The sequence below is a fragment of the Pieris rapae genome, chromosome 6 (assembly GCF_905147795.1).
Source record: "Pieris rapae chromosome 6, ilPieRapa1.1, whole genome shotgun sequence".
In the NCBI taxonomy this organism is placed as follows: domain Eukaryota; kingdom Metazoa; phylum Arthropoda; class Insecta; order Lepidoptera; family Pieridae; genus Pieris; species Pieris rapae.
Genome location: NC_059514.1, coordinates 2212019 through 2231931, shown reverse-complemented (window position 1 = coordinate 2231931; position 19913 = coordinate 2212019). Strand labels below are relative to the sequence as shown.

The following is a 19913-nucleotide window of genomic DNA, read 5'->3' as shown; positions in this document are numbered from 1 at the left end:
TATGTACTAGTATATAATATCGTATAAAGTTGTTTCGAGTTGTAGGATGTTTATTTACTTTCATACAATTTTTAACAAATTAATGTTACCTAGAGTAAGAGGTAATCCATCTTTCATCCATAAAATGTCTGGTTTCGGATTTCCGGTGGCGTTACAGTGTATTTCCAAAGATCTATCTCCAACAACAGCCGTTAATCTTCTCGAAGTTAAATCATTCACAATCGATGGAGCATCTGTAGTATAGTAAAAATTATGTTATTATTACTGTAATTTTACATATAATTTGAATGCTAAAATAACGGGTTAAATAAACATCGATTTTTAATGCAAAATGTCACATTTCTAATAACTAATAGAAAAGTAGAAAATTAACGGTTTGTTTACGAATTTCAATACGTTGCACGATTTTTTTTTAAATACTTAGACGCCACTGTTACAGTGAAAATCACCTGGAGGTGTTCCGAGTATTAGTCCTGCGAGACCTCTACATAACTATCAGTAACATCAAATTCGTGTATATAATTTTTTAGTCGTTACCGTAACTTTTAACGCGTGAACATAACTACACACACGTTTTTTTGCAAAAAGTAATAATAATAAATCATTTATTTGCAAGAAAATGGTGCATTGACATCGATCAATTATATAAATTAGCCACCTAGACATAGGCATGCAAATGTTATATTAATTTTCATTCAGTCACATAACAAGAACATCAGCACTATTTCATAAAAATAAAATAAGGTTTTTTTTAATTGTTGCCAAACGAACGGTCCAAATACTCGCCCACGCTATAAAGGCACCTTGATTTTGGAAATTAAACCAAATTCCCCTTGAAAGCATTACACGGCAGTGATCTATATATAACTTTTGGGAAGGTTATTAAATAGTTCTAGGCGTATACTATATGCAGCTGCCAAACCCTGCGAACGACCGCAAAAAAAGTCTGCCACCATCGTAGCGCTGCGTTTTTATTCAGAGCGATTCATAAGGTGATAACCGAAATGAAATAAAATAAAACTTACATAAAACGTCAACGTCAAATGTCTCACTTGCATTTCCAAACTTGTTTGTCGCGTTGCAGATCAGACTACCCGCAACACCAATATCTATGTCTCTTATTATTAATGTTCCATTTTCGACGAAATAATTTGTACCTGTATTTAAAAACAATGTGTCATTTTTCGGTCAGTTGAAAGCTTTTTACTAGAACCTTTCAGAATTACTTGTTATCTTTGATTCAGTATTTTTTCGTATTCTAAATTAGCATAGTAAGTACGAATATCAAATACTAATATACGGGTTTAAAATTGTTTGGGTTTATTAAATATGTATGTTTATAAATATATCCATGCACGCTTAAAACTTAATTCATTTATTGAAGGTTGTGATAAAATTCATTTATCGCTAGTCGCTGTGTTATGAGTGTATATAAAGATTATACCGTGGTCAATATTAGGTACATATTATGTAAACGGATTTTTCTTTTTGAAAAAATTGTTTAAGTGTTATAACTAATCAAACACAACGTAAAGGATATTAATTATGGGTGAATGTGTGAGTATGTGAATGGGTGTGTGTGTATGTACTAGTATATAATATCGTATAAAGTTGTTTCGAGTTGTAGGATGTTTATTTACTTTCATACAATTTTTAACAAATTAATGTTACCTAGAGTAAGAGGTAATCCATCTTTCATCCATAAAATGTCTGGTTTCGGATTTCCGGTGGCGTTACAGTGTATTTCCAAAGATCTATCTCCAACAACAGCCGTTAATCTTCTCGAAGTTAAATCATTCACAATCGATGGAGCATCTGTAGTATAGTAAAAATTATGTTATTATTACTGTAATTTTACATATAATTTGAATGCTAAAATAACGGGTTAAATAAACATCGATTTTTAATGCAAAATGTCACATTTCTAATAACTAATAGAAAAGTAGAAAATTAACGGTTTGTTTACGAATTTCAATACGTTGCACGATTTTTTTTTAAATACTTAGACGCCACTGTTACAGTGAAAATCACCTGGAGGTGTTCCGAGTATTAGTCCTGCGAGACCTCTACATAACTATCAGTAACATCAAATTCGTGTATATAATTTTTTAGTCGTTACCGTAACTTTTAACGCGTGAACATAACTACACACACGTTTTTTTGCAAAAAGTAATAATAATAAATCATTTATTTGCAAGAAAATGGTGCATTGACATCGATCAATTATATAAATTAGCCACCTAGACATAGGCATGCAAATGTTATATTAATTTTCATTCAGTCACATAACAAGAACATCAGCACTATTTCATAAAAATAAAATAAGGTTTTTTTTAATTGTTGCCAAACGAACGGTCCAAATACTCGCCCACGCTATAAAGGCACCTTGATTTTGGAAATTAAACCAAATTCCCCTTGAAAGCATTACACGGCAGTGATCTATATATAACTTTTGGGAAGGTTATTAAATAGTTCTAGGCGTATACTATATGCAGCTGCCAAACCCTGCGAACGACCGCAAAAAAAGTCTGCCACCATCGTAGCGCTGCGTTTTTATTCAGAGCGATTCATAAGGTGATAACCGAAATGAAATAAAATAAAACTTACATAAAACGTCAACGTCAAATGTCTCACTTGCATTTCCAAACTTGTTTGTCGCGTTGCAGATCAGACTACCCGCAACACCAATATCTATGTCTCTTATTATTAATGTTCCATTTTCGACGAAATAATTTGTACCTGTATTTAAAAACAATGTGTCATTTTTCGGTCAGTTGAAAGCTTTTTACTAGAACCTTTCAGACTTTCTTGTTATCTTTGATTCAGTATTTTTTCGTATTCTAAATTAGCATAGTAAGTACGAATATCAAATACTAATATACGGGTTTAAAATTGTTTGGGTTTATTAAATATGTATGTTTATAAATATATCCATGCACGCTTAAAACTTAATTCATTTATTGAAGGTTGTGATAAAATTCATTTATCGCTAGTCGCTGTGTTATGAGTGTATATAAAGATTATACCGTGGTCAATATTAGGTACATATTATGTAAACGGATTTTTCTTTTTGAAAAAATTGTTTAAGTGTTATGACTAATCAAACACAACGTAAAGGATATTAATTATGGGTGAATGTGTGAGTATGTGAATGGGTGTGTGTGTATGTACTAATATATAATATCGTATAAAGTTGTTTCGAGTTGTAGGATGTTTATTTACTTTCATACAATTTTTAACAAATTAATGTTACCTAGAGTAAGAGGTAATCCATCTTTCATCCATAAAATGTCTGGTTTCGGATTTCCGGTGGCGTTACAGTGTATTTCCAAAGATCTATCTCCAACAACAGCCGTTAATCTTCTCGAAGTTAAATCATTCACAATCGATGGAGCATCTGTAGTATAGTAAAAATTATGTTATTATTACTGTAATTTTACATATAATTTGAATGCTAAAATAACGGGTTAAATAAACATCGATTTTTAATGCAAAATGTCACATTTCTAATAACTAATAGAAAAGTAGAAAATTAACGGTTTGTTTACGAATTTCAATACGTTGCACGATTTTTTTTTAAATACTTAGACGCCTCTGTTACAGTGAAAATCACCTGGAGGTGTTCCGAGTATAAGTCCTGCGAGACCTCTACATAACTATTAGTAACATCAAATTCGTGTACCTATATAATTTTTTAGTCGTTACATAAGTACACACACGTTTTTTTGCAAAAAGTAATAATAATAAATCATTTATTTGCAAGAAAATGGTGCATTGACATCGATCAATTATATAAATTAGCCACCTAGACATAGGCATGCAAATGTTATATTAATTTTCATTCAGTCACATAACAAGAACATCAGCACTATGTCATAAAAATAAAATAAGGTTTTTTTTAATTGTTGCCAAACGAACGGTCCAAATACTCGCCCACGCTATAAAGGCACCTTGACTTTGGAAATTAAACCAAATTCCCCTTGAAAGCATTACACGGCAGTGATCTATATATAACTTTTGGGAAGGTTATTAAATAGTTCTAGGCGTATACTATATGCAGGTGCCAAACCCTGCGAACGACCGCAAAAAAAAGTCTGCCACCATCGTAGCGCTGCGTTTTTATTCAGAGCGATTCATAAGGTGATAACCGAAATGAAATAAAATAAAACTTACATAAAACGTCAACGTCAAATGTCTCACTTGCATTTCCAAACTTGTTTGTCGCGTTGCAGATCAGACTACCCGCAACACCAATATCTATATCTCTTATTATTAATGTTCCATTTTCGACGAAATAATTTGTACCTGTATTTAAAAACAATGTGTCATTTTTCGGTCAGTTGAAAGCTTTTTACTAGAACCTTTCAGAATTACTTGTTATCTTTGATTCAGTATTTTTTCGTATTCTAAATTAGCATAGTAAGTACGAATATCAAATACTAATATACGGGTTTAAAATTGTTTGGGTTTATTAAATATGTATGTTTATAAATATATCCATGCACGCTTAAAACTTAATTCATTTATTGAAGGTTGTGATAAAATTCATTTATCGCTAGTCGCTGTGTTATGAGTGTATATAAAGATTATACCGTGGTCAATATTAGGTACATATTATGTAAACGGATTTTTCTTTTTGAAAACATTGTTTAAGTGTTATAACTAATCAAACACAACGTAAAGGATATTAATTATGGGTGAATGTGTGAGTATGTGAATGGGTGTGTGTGTATGTACTAGTATATAATATCGTATAAAGTTGTTTCGAGTTGTAGGATGTTTATTTACTTTCATACAATTTTTAACAAATTAATGTTACCTAGAGTAAGAGGTAATCCATCTTTCATCCATAAAATGTCTGGTTTCGGATTTCCGGTGGCGTTACAGTGTATTTCCAAAGATCTATCTCCAACAACAGCCGTTAATCTTCTCGAAGTTAAATCATTCACAATCGATGGAGCATCTGTAGTATAGTAAAAATTATGTTATTATTACTGTAATTTTACATATAATTTGAATGCTAAAATAACGGGTTAAATAAACATCGATTTTTAATGCAAAATGTCACATTTCTAATAACTAATAGAAAAGTAGAAAATTAACGGTTTGTTTACGAATTTCAATACGTTGCACGATTTCTTTTTAAATACTTAGACGCCACTGTTACAGTGAAAATCACCTGGAGGTGTTCCGAGTATAAATCCTGCGAGACCTCTACATAACTATTAGTAACATCAAATTCGTGTACCTATATAATTTTTTAGTCGTTACATAAGTACACACACGTTTTTTTGCAAAAAGTAATAATAATAAATCATTTATTTGCAAGAAAATGGTGCATTGACATCGATCAATTATATAAATTAGCCACCTAGACATAGGCATGCAAATGTTATATTAATTTTCATTCAGTCACATAACAAGAACATCAGCACTATTTCATAAAAATAAAATAAGGTTTTTTTTAATTGTTGCCAAACGAACGGTCCAAATACTCGCCCACGCTATAAAGGCACCTTGATTTTGGAAATTAAACCAAATTCCCCTTGAAAGCATTACACGGCAGTGATCTATATATAACTTTTGGGAAGGTTATTAAATAGTTCTAGGCGTATACTATATGCAGCTGCCAAACCCTGCGAACGACCGCAAAAAAAGTCTGCCACCATCGTAGCGCTGCGTTTTTATTCAGAGCGATTCATAAGGTGATAACCGAAATGAAATAAAATAAAACTTACATAAAACGTCAACGTCAAATGTCTCACTTGCATTTCCAAACTTGTTTGTCGCGTTGCAGATCAGACTACCCGCAACACCAATATCTATGTCTCTTATTATTAATGTTCCATTTTCGACGAAATAATTTGTACCTGTATTTAAAAACAATGTGTCATTTTTCGGTCAGTTGAAAGCTTTTTACTAGAACCTTTCAGAATTACTTGTTATCTTTGATTCAGTATTTTTTCGTATTTTAAATTAGCATAGTAAGTACGAATATCAAATACTAATATACGGGTTTAAAATTGTTTGGGTTTATTAAATATGTATGTTTATAAATATATCCATGCACGCTTAAAACTTAATTCATTTATTGAAGGTTGTGATAAAATTCATTTATCGCTAGTCGCTGTGTTATGAGTGTATATAAAGATTATACCGTGGTCAATATTAGGTACATATTATGTAAACGGATTTTTCTTTTTGAAAAAATTGTTTAAGTGTTATAACTAATCAAACACAACGTAAAGGATATTAATTATGGGTGAATGTGTGAGTATGTGAATGGGTGTGTGTGTATGTACTAGTATATAATATCGTATAAAGTTGTTTCGAGTTGTAGGATGTTTATTTACTTTCATACAATTTTTAACAAATTAATGTTACCTAGAGTAAGAGGTAATCCATCTTTCATCCATAAAATGTCTGGTTTCGGATTTCCGGTGGCGTTACAGTGTATTTCCAAAGATCTATCTCCAACAACAGCCGTTAATTTTCTCGAAGTTAAATCATTCACAATCGATGGAGCATCTGTAGTATAGTAAAAATTATGTTATTATTACTGTAATTTTACATATAATTTGAATGCTAAAATAACGGGTTAAATAAACATCGATTTTTAATGCAAAATGTCACATTTCTAATAACTAATAGAAAAGTAGAAAATTAACGGTTTGTTTACGAATTTCAATACGTTGCACGATTTTTTTTTAAATACTTAGACGCCACTGTTACAGTGAAAATCACCTGGAGGTGTTCCGAGTATTAGTCCTGCGAGACCTCTACATAACTATCAGTAACATCAAATTCGTGTATGTAATTTTTTAGTCGTTACCGTAACTTTTAACGCGTGAACATAACTACACACACGTTTTTTTGCAAAAAGTAATAATAATAAATCATTTATTTGCAAGAAAATGGTGCATTGACATCGATCAATTATATAAATTAGCCACCTAGACATAGGCATGCAAATGTTATATTAATTTTCATTCTGTCACATAACAAGAACATCAGCACTATTTCATAAAAATAAAATAAGGTTTTTTTTAATTGTTGCCAAACGAACGGTCCAAATACTCGCCCACGCTATAAAGGCACCTTGACAGTGGAAATTAAACCAAATTCCCCTTGAAAGCATTACACGGCAGTGATCTATATATAACTTTTGGGAAGGTTATTAAATAGTTCTAGGCGTATACTATATGCAGCTGCCAAACCCTGCGAACGACCGCAAAAAAAGTCTGCCACCATCGTAGCGCTGCGTTTTTATTCAGAGCGATTCATAAGGTGATAACCGAAATGAAATAAAATAAAACTTACATAAAACGTCAACGTCAAATGTCTCACTTGCATTTCCAAACTTGTTTGTCGCGTTGCAGATCAGACTACCCGCAACACCAATATCTATGTCTCTTATTATTAATGTTCCATTTTCGACGAAATAATTTGTACCTGTATTTAAAAACAATGTGTCATTTTTCGGTCAGTTGAAAGCTTTTTACTAGAACCTTTCAGAATTACTTGTTATCTTTGATTCAGTATTTTTTCGTATTCTAAATTAGCATAGAAAGTACGAATATCAAATACTAATATACGGGTTTAAAATTGTTTGGGTTTATTAAATATGTATGTTTATAAATATATCCATGCACGCTTAAAACTTCATTCATTTATTGAAGGTTGTGATAAAATTCATTTATCGCTAGTCGCTGTGTTATGAGTGTATATAAAGATTATACCGTGGTCAATATTAGGTACATATTATGTAAACGGATTTTTCTTTTTGAAAAAATTGTTTAAGTGTTATAACTAATCAAACACAACGTAAAGGATATTAATTATGGTTGAATGTGTGAGTATGTGAATGGGTGTGTGTGTATGTACTAGTATATAATATCGTATAAAGTTGTTTCGAGTTGTAGGATGTTTATTTACTTTCATACAATTTTTAACAAATTAATGTTACCTAGAGTAAGAGGTAATCCATCTTTCATCCATAAAATGTCTGGTTTCGGATTTCCGGTGGCGTTACAGTGTATTTCCAAAGATCTATCTCCAACAACAGCCGTTAATTTTCTCGAAGTTAAATCATTCACAATCGATGGAGCATCTGTAGTATAGTAAAAATTATGTTATTATTACTGTAATTTTACATATAATTTGAATGCTAAAATAACGGGTTAAATAAACATCGATTTTTAATGCAAAATGTCACATTTCTAATAACTAATAGAAAAGTAGAAAATTAACGGTTTGTTTACGAATTTCAATACGTTGCACGATTTTTTTTTAAATACTTAGACGCCACTGTTACAGTGAAAATCACCTGGAGGTGTTCCGAGTATTAGTCCTGCGAGACCTCTACATAACTATCAGTAACATCAAATTCGTGTATGTAATTTTTTAGTCGTTACCGTAACTTTTAACGCGTGAACATAACTACACACACGTTTTTTTGCAAAAAGTAATAATAATAAATCATTTATTTGCAAGAAAATGGTGCATTGACATCGATCAATTATATAAATTAGCCACCTAGACATAGGCATGCAAATGTTATATTAATTTTCATTCTGTCACATAACAAGAACATCAGCACTATTTCATAAAAATAAAATAAGGTTTTTTTTAATTGTTGCCAAACGAACGGTCCAAATACTCGCCCACGCTATAAAGGCACCTTGACAGTGGAAATTAAACCAAATTCCCCTTGAAAGCATTACACGGCAGTGATCTATATATAACTTTTGGGAAGGTTATTAAATAGTTCTAGGCGTATACTATATGCAGCTGCCAAACCCTGCGAACGACCGCAAAAAAAGTCTGCCACCATCGTAGCGCTGCGTTTTTATTCAGAGCGATTCATAAGGTGATAACCGAAATGAAATAAAATAAAACTTACATAAAACGTCAACGTCAAATGTCTCACTTGCATTTCCAAACTTGTTTGTCGCGTTGCAGATCAGACTACCCGCAACACCAATATCTATGTCTCTTATTATTAATGTTCCATTTTCGACGAAATAATTTGTACCTGTATTTAAAAACAATGTGTCATTTTTCGGTCAGTTGAAAGCTTTTTACTAGAACCTTTCAGAATTACTTGTTATCTTTGATTCAGTATTTTTTCGTATTCTAAATTAGCATAGTAAGTACGAATATCAAATACTAATATACGGGTTTAAAATTGTTTGGGTTTATTAAATATGTATGTTTATAAATATATCCATGCACGCTTAAAACTTAATTCATTTATTGAAGGTTGTGATAAAATTCATTTATCGCTAGTCGCTGTGTTATGAGTGTATATAAAGATTATACCGTGGTCAATATTAGGTACATATTATGTAAACGGATTTTTCTTTTTGAAAACATTGTTTAAGTGTTATAACTAATCAAACACAACGTAAAGGATATTAATTATGGGTGAATGTGTGAGTATGTGAATGGGTGTGTGTGTATGTACTAGTATATAATATCGTATAAAGTTGTTTCGAGTTGTAGGATGTTTATTTACTTTCATACAATTTTTAACAAATTAATGTTACCTAGAGTAAGAGGTAATCCATCTTTCATCCATAAAATGTCTGGTTTCGGATTTCCGGTGGCGTTACAGTGTATTTCCAAAGATCTATCTCCAACAACAGCCGTTAATCTTCTCGAAGTTAAATCATTCACAATCGATGGAGCATCTGTAGTATAGTAAAAATTATGTTATTATTACTGTAATTTTACATATAATTTGAATGCTAAAATAACGGGTTAAATAAACATCGATTTTTAATGCAAAATGTCACATTTCTAATAACTAATAGAAAAGTAGAAAATTAACGGTTTGTTTACGAATTTCAATACGTTGCACGATTTTTTTTTAAATACTTAGACGCCACTGTTACAGTGAAAATCACCTGGAGGTGTTCCGAGTATTAGTCCTGCGAGACCTCTACATAACTATCAGTAACATCAAATTCGTGTATGTAATTTTTTAGTCGTTACCGTAACTTTTAACGCGTGAACATAACTACACACACGTTTTTTTGCAAAAAGTAATAATAATAAATCATTTATTTGCAAGAAAATGGTGCATTGACATCGATCAATTATATAAATTAGCCACCTAGACATAGGCATGCAAATGTTATATTAATTTTCATTCTGTCACATAACAAGAACATCAGCACTATTTCATAAAAATAAAATAAGGTTTTTTTTAATTGTTGCCAAACGAACGGTCCAAATACTCGCCCACGCTATAAAGGCACCTTGACAGTGGAAATTAAACCAAATTCCCCTTGAAAGCATTACACGGCAGTGATCTATATATAACTTTTGGGAAGGTTATTAAATAGTTCTAGGCGTATACTATATGCAGCTGCCAAACCCTGCGAACGACCGCAAAAAAAGTCTGCCACCATCGTAGCGCTGCGTTTTTATTCAGAGCGATTCATAAGGTGATAACCGAAATGAAATAAAATAAAACTTACATAAAACGTCAACGTCAAATGTCTCACTTGCATTTCCAAACTTGTTTGTCGCGTTGCAGATCAGACTACCCGCAACACCAATATCTATGTCTCTTATTATTAATGTTCCATTTTCGACGAAATAATTTGTACCTGTATTTAAAAACAATGTGTCATTTTTCGGTCAGTTGAAAGCTTTTTACTAGAACCTTTCAGAATTACTTGTTATCTTTGATTCAGTATTTTTTCGTATTCTAAATTAGCATAGTAAGTACGAATATCAAATACTAATATACGGGTTTAAAATTGTTTGGGTTTATTAAATATGTATGTTTATAAATATATCCATGCACGCTTAAAACTTAATTCATTTATTGAAGGTTGTGATAAAATTCATTTATCGCTAGTCGCTGTGTTATGAGTGTATATAAAGATTATACCGTGGTCAATATTAGGTACATATTATGTAAACGGATTTTTCTTTTTGAAAAAATTGTTTAAGTGTTATAACTAATCAAACACAACGTAAAGGATATTAATTATGGGTGAATGTGTGAGTATGTGAATGGGTGTGTGTGTATGTACTAGTATATAATATCGTATAAAGTTGTTTCGAGTTGTAGGATGTTTATTTACTTTCATACAATTTTTAACAAATTAATGTTACCTAGAGTAAGAGGTAATCCATCTTTCATCCATAAAATGTCTGGTTTCGGATTTCCGGTGGCGTTACAGTGTATTTCCAAAGATCTATCTCCAACAACAGCCGTTAATCTTCTCGAAGTTAAATCATTCACAATCGATGGAGCATCTGTAGTATAGTAAAAATTATGTTATTATTACTGTAATTTTACATATAATTTGAATGCTAAAATAACGGGTTAAATAAACATCGATTTTTAATGCAAAATGTCACATTTCTAATAACTAATAGAAAAGTAGAAAATTAACGGTTTGTTTACGAATTTCAATACGTTGCACGATTTTTTTTTAAATACTTAGACGCCACTGTTACAGTGAAAATCACCTGGAGGTGTTCCGAGTATTAGTCCTGCGAGACCTCTACATAACTATCAGTAACATCAAATTCGTGTATATAATTTTTTAGTCGTTACCGTAACTTTTAACGCGTGAACATAACTACACACACGTTTTTTTGCAAAAAGTAATAATAATAAATCATTTATTTGCAAGAAAATGGTGCATTGACATCGATCAATTATATAAATTAGCCACCTAGACATAGGCATGCAAATGTTATATTAATTTTCATTCTGTCACATAACAAGAACATCAGCACTATTTCATAAAAATAAAATAAGGTTTTTTTTAATTGTTGCCAAACGAACGGTCCAAATACTCGCCCACGCTATAAAGGCACCTTGGCATTGGAAATTAAACCAAATTCCCCTTGAAAGCATTACACGGCAGTGATCTATAACTTTTGGGAAGGTTATTAAATAGTTCTAGGCGTATACTATATGCAGCTGCCAAACCCTGCGAACGACCGCAAAAAAAGTCTGCCACCATCGTAGCGCTGCGTTTTTATTCAGAGCGATTCATAAGGTGATAACCGAAATGAAATAAAATAAAACTTACATAAAACGTCAACGTCAAATGTCTCACTTGCATTTCCAAACTTGTTTGTCGCGTTGCAGATCAGACTACCCGCAACACCAATATCTATGTCTCTTATTATTAATGTTCCATTTTCGACGAAATAATTTGTACCTGTATTTAAAAACAATGTGTCATTTTTCGGTCAGTTGAAAGCTTTTTACTAGAACCTTTCAGAATTACTTGTTATCTTTGATTCAGTATTTTTTCGTATTCTAAATTAGCATAGTAAGTACGAATATCAAATACTAATATACGGGTTTAAAATTGTTTGGGTTTATTAAATATGTATGTTTATAAATATATCCATGCACGCTTAAAACTTAATTCATTTATTGAAGGTTGTGATAAAATTCATTTATCGCTAGTCGCTGTGTTATGAGTGTATATAAAGATTATACCGTGGTCAATATTAGGTACATATTATGTAAACGGATTTTTCTTTTTGAAAACATTGTTTAAGTGTTATAACTAATCAAACACAACGTAAAGGATATTAATTATGGGTGAATGTGTGAGTATGTGAATGGGTGTGTGTGTATGTACTAGTATATAATATCGTATAAAGTTGTTTCGAGTTGTAGGATGTTTATTTACTTTCATACAATTTTTAACAAATTAATGTTACCTAGAGTAAGAGGTAATCCATCTTTCATCCATAAAATGTCTGGTTTCGGATTTCCGGTGGCGTTACAGTGTATTTCCAAAGATCTATCTCCAACAACAGCCGTTAATCTTCTCGAAGTTAAATCATTCACAATCGATGGAGCATCTGTAGTATAGTAAAAATTATGTTATTATTACTGTAATTTTACATATAATTTGAATGCTAAAATAACGGGTTAAATAAACATCGATTTTTAATGCAAAATGTCACATTTCTAATAACTAATAGAAAAGTAGAAAATTAACGGTTTGTTTACGAATTTCAATACGTTGCACGATTTTTTTTTAAATACTTAGACGCCACTGTTACAGTGAAAATCACCTGGAGGTGTTCCGAGTATTAGTCCTGCGAGACCTCTACATAACTATCAGTAACATCAAATTCGTGTATGTAATTTTTTAGTCGTTACCGTAACTTTTAACGCGTGAACATAACTACACACACGTTTTTTTGCAAAAAGTAATAATAATAAATCATTTATTTGCAAGAAAATGGTGCATTGACATCGATCAATTATATAAATTAGCCACCTAGACATAGGCATGCAAATGTTATATTAATTTTCATTCTGTCACATAACAAGAACATCAGCACTATTTCATAAAAATAAAATAAGGTTTTTTTTAATTGTTGCCAAACGAACGGTCCAAATACTCGCCCACGCTATAAAGGCACCTTGACAGTGGAAATTAAACCAAATTCCCCTTGAAAGCATTACACGGCAGTGATCTATATATAACTTTTGGGAAGGTTATTAAATAGTTCTAGGCGTATACTATATGCAGCTGCCAAACCCTGCGAACGACCGCAAAAAAAGTCTGCCACCATCGTAGCGCTGCGTTTTTATTCAGAGCGATTCATAAGGTGATAACCGAAATGAAATAAAATAAAACTTACATAAAACGTCAACGTCAAATGTCTCACTTGCATTTCCAAACTTGTTTGTCGCGTTGCAGATCAGACTACCCGCAACACCAATATCTATGTCTCTTATTATTAATGTTCCATTTTCGACGAAATAATTTGTACCTGTATTTAAAAACAATGTGTCATTTTTCGGTCAGTTGAAAGCTTTTTACTAGAACCTTTCAGAATTACTTGTTATCTTTGATTCAGTATTTTTTCGTATTCTAAATTAGCATAGTAAGTACGAATATCAAATACTAATATACGGGTTTAAAATTGTTTGGGTTTATTAAATATGTATGTTTATAAATATATCCATGCACGCTTAAAACTTCATTCATTTATTGAAGGTTGTGATAAAATTCATTTATCGCTAGTCGCTGTGTTATGAGTGTATATAAAGATTATACCGTGGTCAATATTAGGTACATATTATGTAAACGGATTTTTCTTTTTGAAAAAATTGTTTAAGTGTTATAACTAATCAAACACAACGTAAAGGATATTAATTATGGTTGAATGTGTGAGTATGTGAATGGGTGTGTGTGTATGTACTAGTATATAATATCGTATAAAGTTGTTTCGAGTTGTAGGATGTTTATTTACTTTCATACAATTTTTAACAAATTAATGTTACCTAGAGTAAGAGGTAATCCATCTTTCATCCATAAAATGTCTGGTTTCGGATTTCCGGTGGCGTTACAGTGTATTTCCAAAGATCTATCTCCAACAACAGCCGTTAATCTTCTCGAAGTTAAATCATTCACAATCGATGGAGCATCTGTAGTATAGTAAAAATTATGTTATTATTACTGTAATTTTACATATAATTTGAATGCTAAAATAACGGGTTAAATAAACATCGATTTTTAATGCAAAATGTCACATTTCTAATAACTAATAGAAAAGTAGAAAATTAACGGTTTGTTTACGAATTTCAATACGTTGCACGATTTTTTTTTAAATACTTAGACGCCACTGTTACAGTGAAAATCACCTGGAGGTGTTCCGAGTATTAGTCCTGCGAGACCTCTACATAACTATCAGTAACATCAAATTCGTGTATATAATTTTTTAGTCGTTACCGTAACTTTTAACGCGTGAACATAACTACACACACGTTTTTTTGCAAAAAGTAATAATAATAAATCATTTATTTGCAAGAAAATGGTGCATTGACATCGATCAATTATATAAATTAGCCACCTAGACATAGGCATGCAAATGTTATATTAATTTTCATTCAGTCACATAACAAGAACATCAGCACTATTTCATAAAAATAAAATAAGGTTTTTTTTAATTGTTGCCAAACGAACGGTCCAAATACTCGCCCACGCTATAAAGGCACCTTGATTTTGGAAATTAAACCAAATTCCCCTTGAAAGCATTACACGGCAGTGATCTATATATAACTTTTGGGAAGGTTATTAAATAGTTCTAGGCGTATACTATATGCAGCTGCCAAACCCTGCGAACGACCGCAAAAAAAGTCTGCCACCATCGTAGCGCTGCGTTTTTATTCAGAGCGATTCATAAGGTGATAACCGAAATGAAATAAAATAAAACTTACATAAAACGTCAACGTCAAATGTCTCACTTGCATTTCCAAACTTGTTTGTCGCGTTGCAGATCAGACTACCCGCAACACCAATATCTATGTCTCTTATTATTAATGTTCCATTTTCGACGAAATAATTTGTACCTGTATTTAAAAACAATGTGTCATTTTTCGGTCAGTTGAAAGCTTTTTACTAGAACCTTTCAGAATTACTTGTTATCTTTGATTCAGTATTTTTTCGTATTCTAAATTAGCATAGTAAGTACGAATATCAAATACTAATATACGGGTTTAAAATTGTTTGGGTTTATTAAATATGTATGTTTATAAATATATCCATGCACGCTTAAAACTTAATTCATTTATTGAAGGTTGTGATAAAATTCATTTATCGCTAGTCGCTGTGTTATGAGTGTATATAAAGATTATACCGTGGTCAATATTAGGTACATATTATGTAAACGGATTTTTCTTTTTGAAAAAATTGTTTAAGTGTTATAACTAATCAAACACAACGTAAAGGATATTAATTATGGGTGAATGTGTGAGTATGTGAATGGGTGTGTGTGTATGTACTAGTATATAATATCGTATAAAGTTGTTTCGAGTTGTAGGATGTTTATTTACTTTCATACAATTTTTAACAAATTAATGTTACCTAGAGTAAGAGGTAATCCATCTTTCATCCATAAAATGTCTGGTTTCGGATTTCCGGTGGCGTTACAGTGTATTTCCAAAGATCTATCTCCAACAACAGCCGTTAATCTTCTCGAAGTTAAATCATTCACAATCGATGGAGCATCTGTAGTATAGTAAAAATTATGTTATTATTACTGTAATTTTACATATAATTTGAATGCTAAAATAACGGGTTAAATAAACATCGATTTTTAATGCAAAATGTCACATTTCTAATAACTAATAGAAAAGTAGAAAATTAACGGTTTGTTTACGAATTTCAATACGTTGCACGATTTTTTTTTAAATACTTAGACGCCACTGTTACAGTGAAAATCACCTGGAGGTGTTCCGAGTATTAGTCCTGCGAGACCTCTACATAACTATCAGTAACATCAAATTCGTGTATATAATTTTTTAGTCGTTACCGTAACTTTTAACGCGTGAACATAACTACACACACGTTTTTTTGCAAAAAGTAATAATAATAAATCATTTATTTGCAAGAAAATGGTGCATTGACATCGATCAATTATATAAATTAGCCACCTAGACATAGGCATGCAAATGTTATATTAATTTTCATTCTGTCACATAACAAGAACATCAGCACTATTTCATAAAAATAAAATAAGGTTTTTTTTAATTGTTGCCAAACGAACGGTCCAAATACTCGCCCACGCTATAAAGGCACCTTGGCATTGGAAATTAAACCAAATTCCCCTTGAAAGCATTACACGGCAGTGATCTATAACTTTTGGGAAGGTTATTAAATAGTTCTAGGCGTATACTATATGCAGCTGCCAAACCCTGCGAACGACCGCAAAAAAAGTCTGCCACCATCGTAGCGCTGCGTTTTTATTCAGAGCGATTCATAAGGTGATAACCGAAATGAAATAAAATAAAACTTACATAAAACGTCAACGTCAAATGTCTCACTTGCATTTCCAAACTTGTTTGTCGCGTTGCAGATCAGACTACCCGCAACACCAATATCTATGTCTCTTATTATTAATGTTCCATTTTCGACGAAATAATTTGTACCTGTATTTAAAAACAATGTGTCATTTTTCGGTCAGTTGAAAGCTTTTTACTAGAACCTTTCAGAATTACTTGTTATCTTTGATTCAGTATTTTTTCGTATTCTAAATTAGCATAGTAAGTACGAATATCAAATACTAATATACGGGTTTAAAATTGTTTGGGTTTATTAAATATGTATGTTTATAAATATATCCATGCACGCTTAAAACTTCATTCATTTATTGAAGGTTGTGATAAAATTCATTTATCGCTAGTCGCTGTGTTATGAGTGTATATAAAGATTATACCGTGGTCAATATTAGGTACATATTATGTAAACGGATTTTTCTTTTTGAAAAAATTGTTTAAGTGTTATAACTAATCAAACACAACGTAAAGGATATTAATTATGGTTGAATGTGTGAGTATGTGAATGGGTGTGTGTGTATGTACTAGTATATAATATCGTATAAAGTTGTTTCGAGTTGTAGGATGTTTATTTACTTTCATACAATTTTTAACAAATTAATGTTACCTAGAGTAAGAGGTAATCCATCTTTCATCCATAAAATGTCTGGTTTCGGATTTCCGGTGGCGTTACAGTGTATTTCCAAAGATCTATCTCCAACAACAGCCGTTAATTTTCTCGAAGTTAAATCATTCACAATCGATGGAGCATCTGTAGTATAGTAAAAATTATGTTATTATTACTGTAATTTTACATATAATTTGAATGCTAAAATAACGGGTTAAATAAACATCGATTTTTAATGCAAAATGTCACATTTCTAATAACTAATAGAAAAGTAGAAAATTAACGGTTTGTTTACGAATTTCAATACGTTGCACGATTTTTTTTTAAATACTTAGACGCCACTGTTACAGTGAAAATCACCTGGAGGTGTTCCGAGTATTAGTCCTGCGAGACCTCTACATAACTATCAGTAACATCAAATTCGTGTATGTAATTTTTTAGTCGTTACCGTAACTTTTAACGCGTGAACATAACTACACACACGTTTTTTTGCAAAAAGTAATAATAATAAATCATTTATTTGCAAGAAAATGGTGCATTGACATCGATCAATTATATAAATTAGCCACCTAGACATAGGCATGCAAATGTTATATTAATTTTCATTCAGTCACATAACAAGAACATCAGCACTATGTCATAAAAATAAAATAAGGTTTTTTTTTAATTGTTGCCAAACGAACGGTCCAAATACTCGCCCACGCTATAAAGGCACCTTGGCATTGGAAATTAAACCAAATTCCCCTTGAAAGCATTACACGGCAGTGATCTATAACTTTTGGGAAGGTTATTAAATAGTTCTAGGCGTATACTATATGCAGCTGCCAAACCCTGCGAACGACCGCAAAAAAAGTCTGCCACCATCGTAGCGCTGCGTTTTTATTCAGAGCGATTCATAAGGTGATAACCGAAATGAAATAAAATAAAACTTACATAAAACGTCAACGTCAAATGTCTCACTTGCATTTCCAAACTTGTTTGTCGCGTTGCAGATCAGACTACCCGCAACACCAATATCTATGTCTCTTATTATTAATGTTCCATTTTCGACGAAATAATTTGTACCTGTATTTAAAAACAATGTGTCATTTTTCGGTCAGTTGAAAGCTTTTTACTAGAACCTTTCAGAATTACTTGTTATCTTTGATTCAGTATTTTTTCGTATTCTAAATTAGCATAGTAAGTACGAATATCAAATACTAATATACGGGTTTAAAATTGTTTGGGTTTATTAAATATGTATGTTTATAAATATATCCATGCACGCTTAAAACTTAATTCATTTATTGAAGGTTGTGATAAAATTCATTTATCGCTAGTCGCTGTGTTATGAGTGTATATAAAGATTATACCGTGGTCAATATTAGGTACATATTATGTAAACGGATTTTTCTTTTTGAAAACATTGTTTAAGTGTTATAACTAATCAAACACAACGTAAAGGATATTAATTATGGGTGAATGTGTGAGTATGTGAATGGGTGTGTGTGTATGTACTAGTATATAATATCGTATAAAGTTGTTTCGAGTTGTAGGATGTTTATTTACTTTCATACAATTTTTAACAAATTAATGTTACCTAGAGTAAGAGGTAATCCATCTTTCATCCATAAAATGTCTGGTTTCGGATTTCCGGTGGCGTTACAGTGTATTTCCAAAGATCTATCTCCAACAACAGCCGTTAATCTTCTCGAAGTTAAATCATTCACAATCGATGGAGCATCTGTAGTATAGTAAAAATTATGTTATTATTACTGTAATTTTACATATAATTTGAATGCTAAAATAACGGGTTAAATAAACATCGATTTTTAATGCAAAATGTCACATTTCTAATAACTAATAGAAAAGTAGAAAATTAACGGTTTGTTTACGAATTTCAATACGTTGCACGATTTTTTTTTAAATACTTAGACGCCACTGTTACAGTGAAAATCACCTGGAGGTGTTCCGAGTATTAGTCCTGCGAGACCTCTACATAACTATCAGTAACATCAAATTCGTGTATGTAATTTTTTAGTCGTTACCGTAACTTTTAACGCGTGAACATAACTACACACACGTTTTTTTGCAAAAAGTAATAATAATAAATCATTTATTTGCAAGAAAATGGTGCATTGACATCGATCAATTATATAAATTAGCCACCTAGACATAGGCATGCAAATGTTATATTAATTTTCATTCAGTCACATAACAAGAACATCAGCACTATTTCATAAAAATAAAATAAGGTTTTTTTTAATTGTTGCCAAACGAACGGTCCAAATACTCGCCCACGCTATAAAGGCACCTTGATTTTGGAAATTAAACCAAATTCCCCTTGAAAGCATTACACGGCAGTGATCTATATATAACTTTTGGGAAGGTTATTAAATAGTTCTAGGCGTATACTATATGCAGCTGCCAAACCCTGCGAACGACCGCAAAAAAAGTCTGCCACCATCGTAGCGCTGCGTTTTT

General features: G+C 31.6%; 1 protein-coding gene across 1 annotated transcript in view; it reads right to left on the bottom strand.

Annotated features, from left to right (window-relative positions):
* The window catches only part of LOC110994325 (hemicentin-1-like), an 87692-nt gene that overhangs the window by 36008 nt on the left and 31771 nt on the right, over window positions 1-19913 (bottom strand). The window contains exons 10-34 of the mRNA XM_045628680.1: window positions 19030-19173; window positions 18384-18515; window positions 17451-17594; window positions 16805-16936; window positions 15873-16016; window positions 15227-15358; window positions 14291-14434; window positions 13645-13776; window positions 12709-12852; window positions 12063-12194; window positions 11131-11274; window positions 10485-10616; window positions 9549-9692; window positions 8903-9034; window positions 7967-8110; window positions 7321-7452; window positions 6385-6528; window positions 5739-5870; window positions 4820-4963; window positions 4174-4305; window positions 3254-3397; window positions 2608-2739; window positions 1672-1815; window positions 1026-1157; window positions 90-233 (exon numbers count right to left, since the gene is read on the bottom strand). Coding sequence (XP_045484636.1) covers window positions 90-233; window positions 1026-1157; window positions 1672-1815; window positions 2608-2739; window positions 3254-3397; window positions 4174-4305; window positions 4820-4963; window positions 5739-5870; window positions 6385-6528; window positions 7321-7452; window positions 7967-8110; window positions 8903-9034; window positions 9549-9692; window positions 10485-10616; window positions 11131-11274; window positions 12063-12194; window positions 12709-12852; window positions 13645-13776; window positions 14291-14434; window positions 15227-15358; window positions 15873-16016; window positions 16805-16936; window positions 17451-17594; window positions 18384-18515; window positions 19030-19173 — 3456 coding nt within the window. The remainder of the gene's footprint in view (window positions 1-89; window positions 234-1025; window positions 1158-1671; window positions 1816-2607; window positions 2740-3253; window positions 3398-4173; window positions 4306-4819; window positions 4964-5738; window positions 5871-6384; window positions 6529-7320; window positions 7453-7966; window positions 8111-8902; window positions 9035-9548; window positions 9693-10484; window positions 10617-11130; window positions 11275-12062; window positions 12195-12708; window positions 12853-13644; window positions 13777-14290; window positions 14435-15226; window positions 15359-15872; window positions 16017-16804; window positions 16937-17450; window positions 17595-18383; window positions 18516-19029; window positions 19174-19913) is intronic.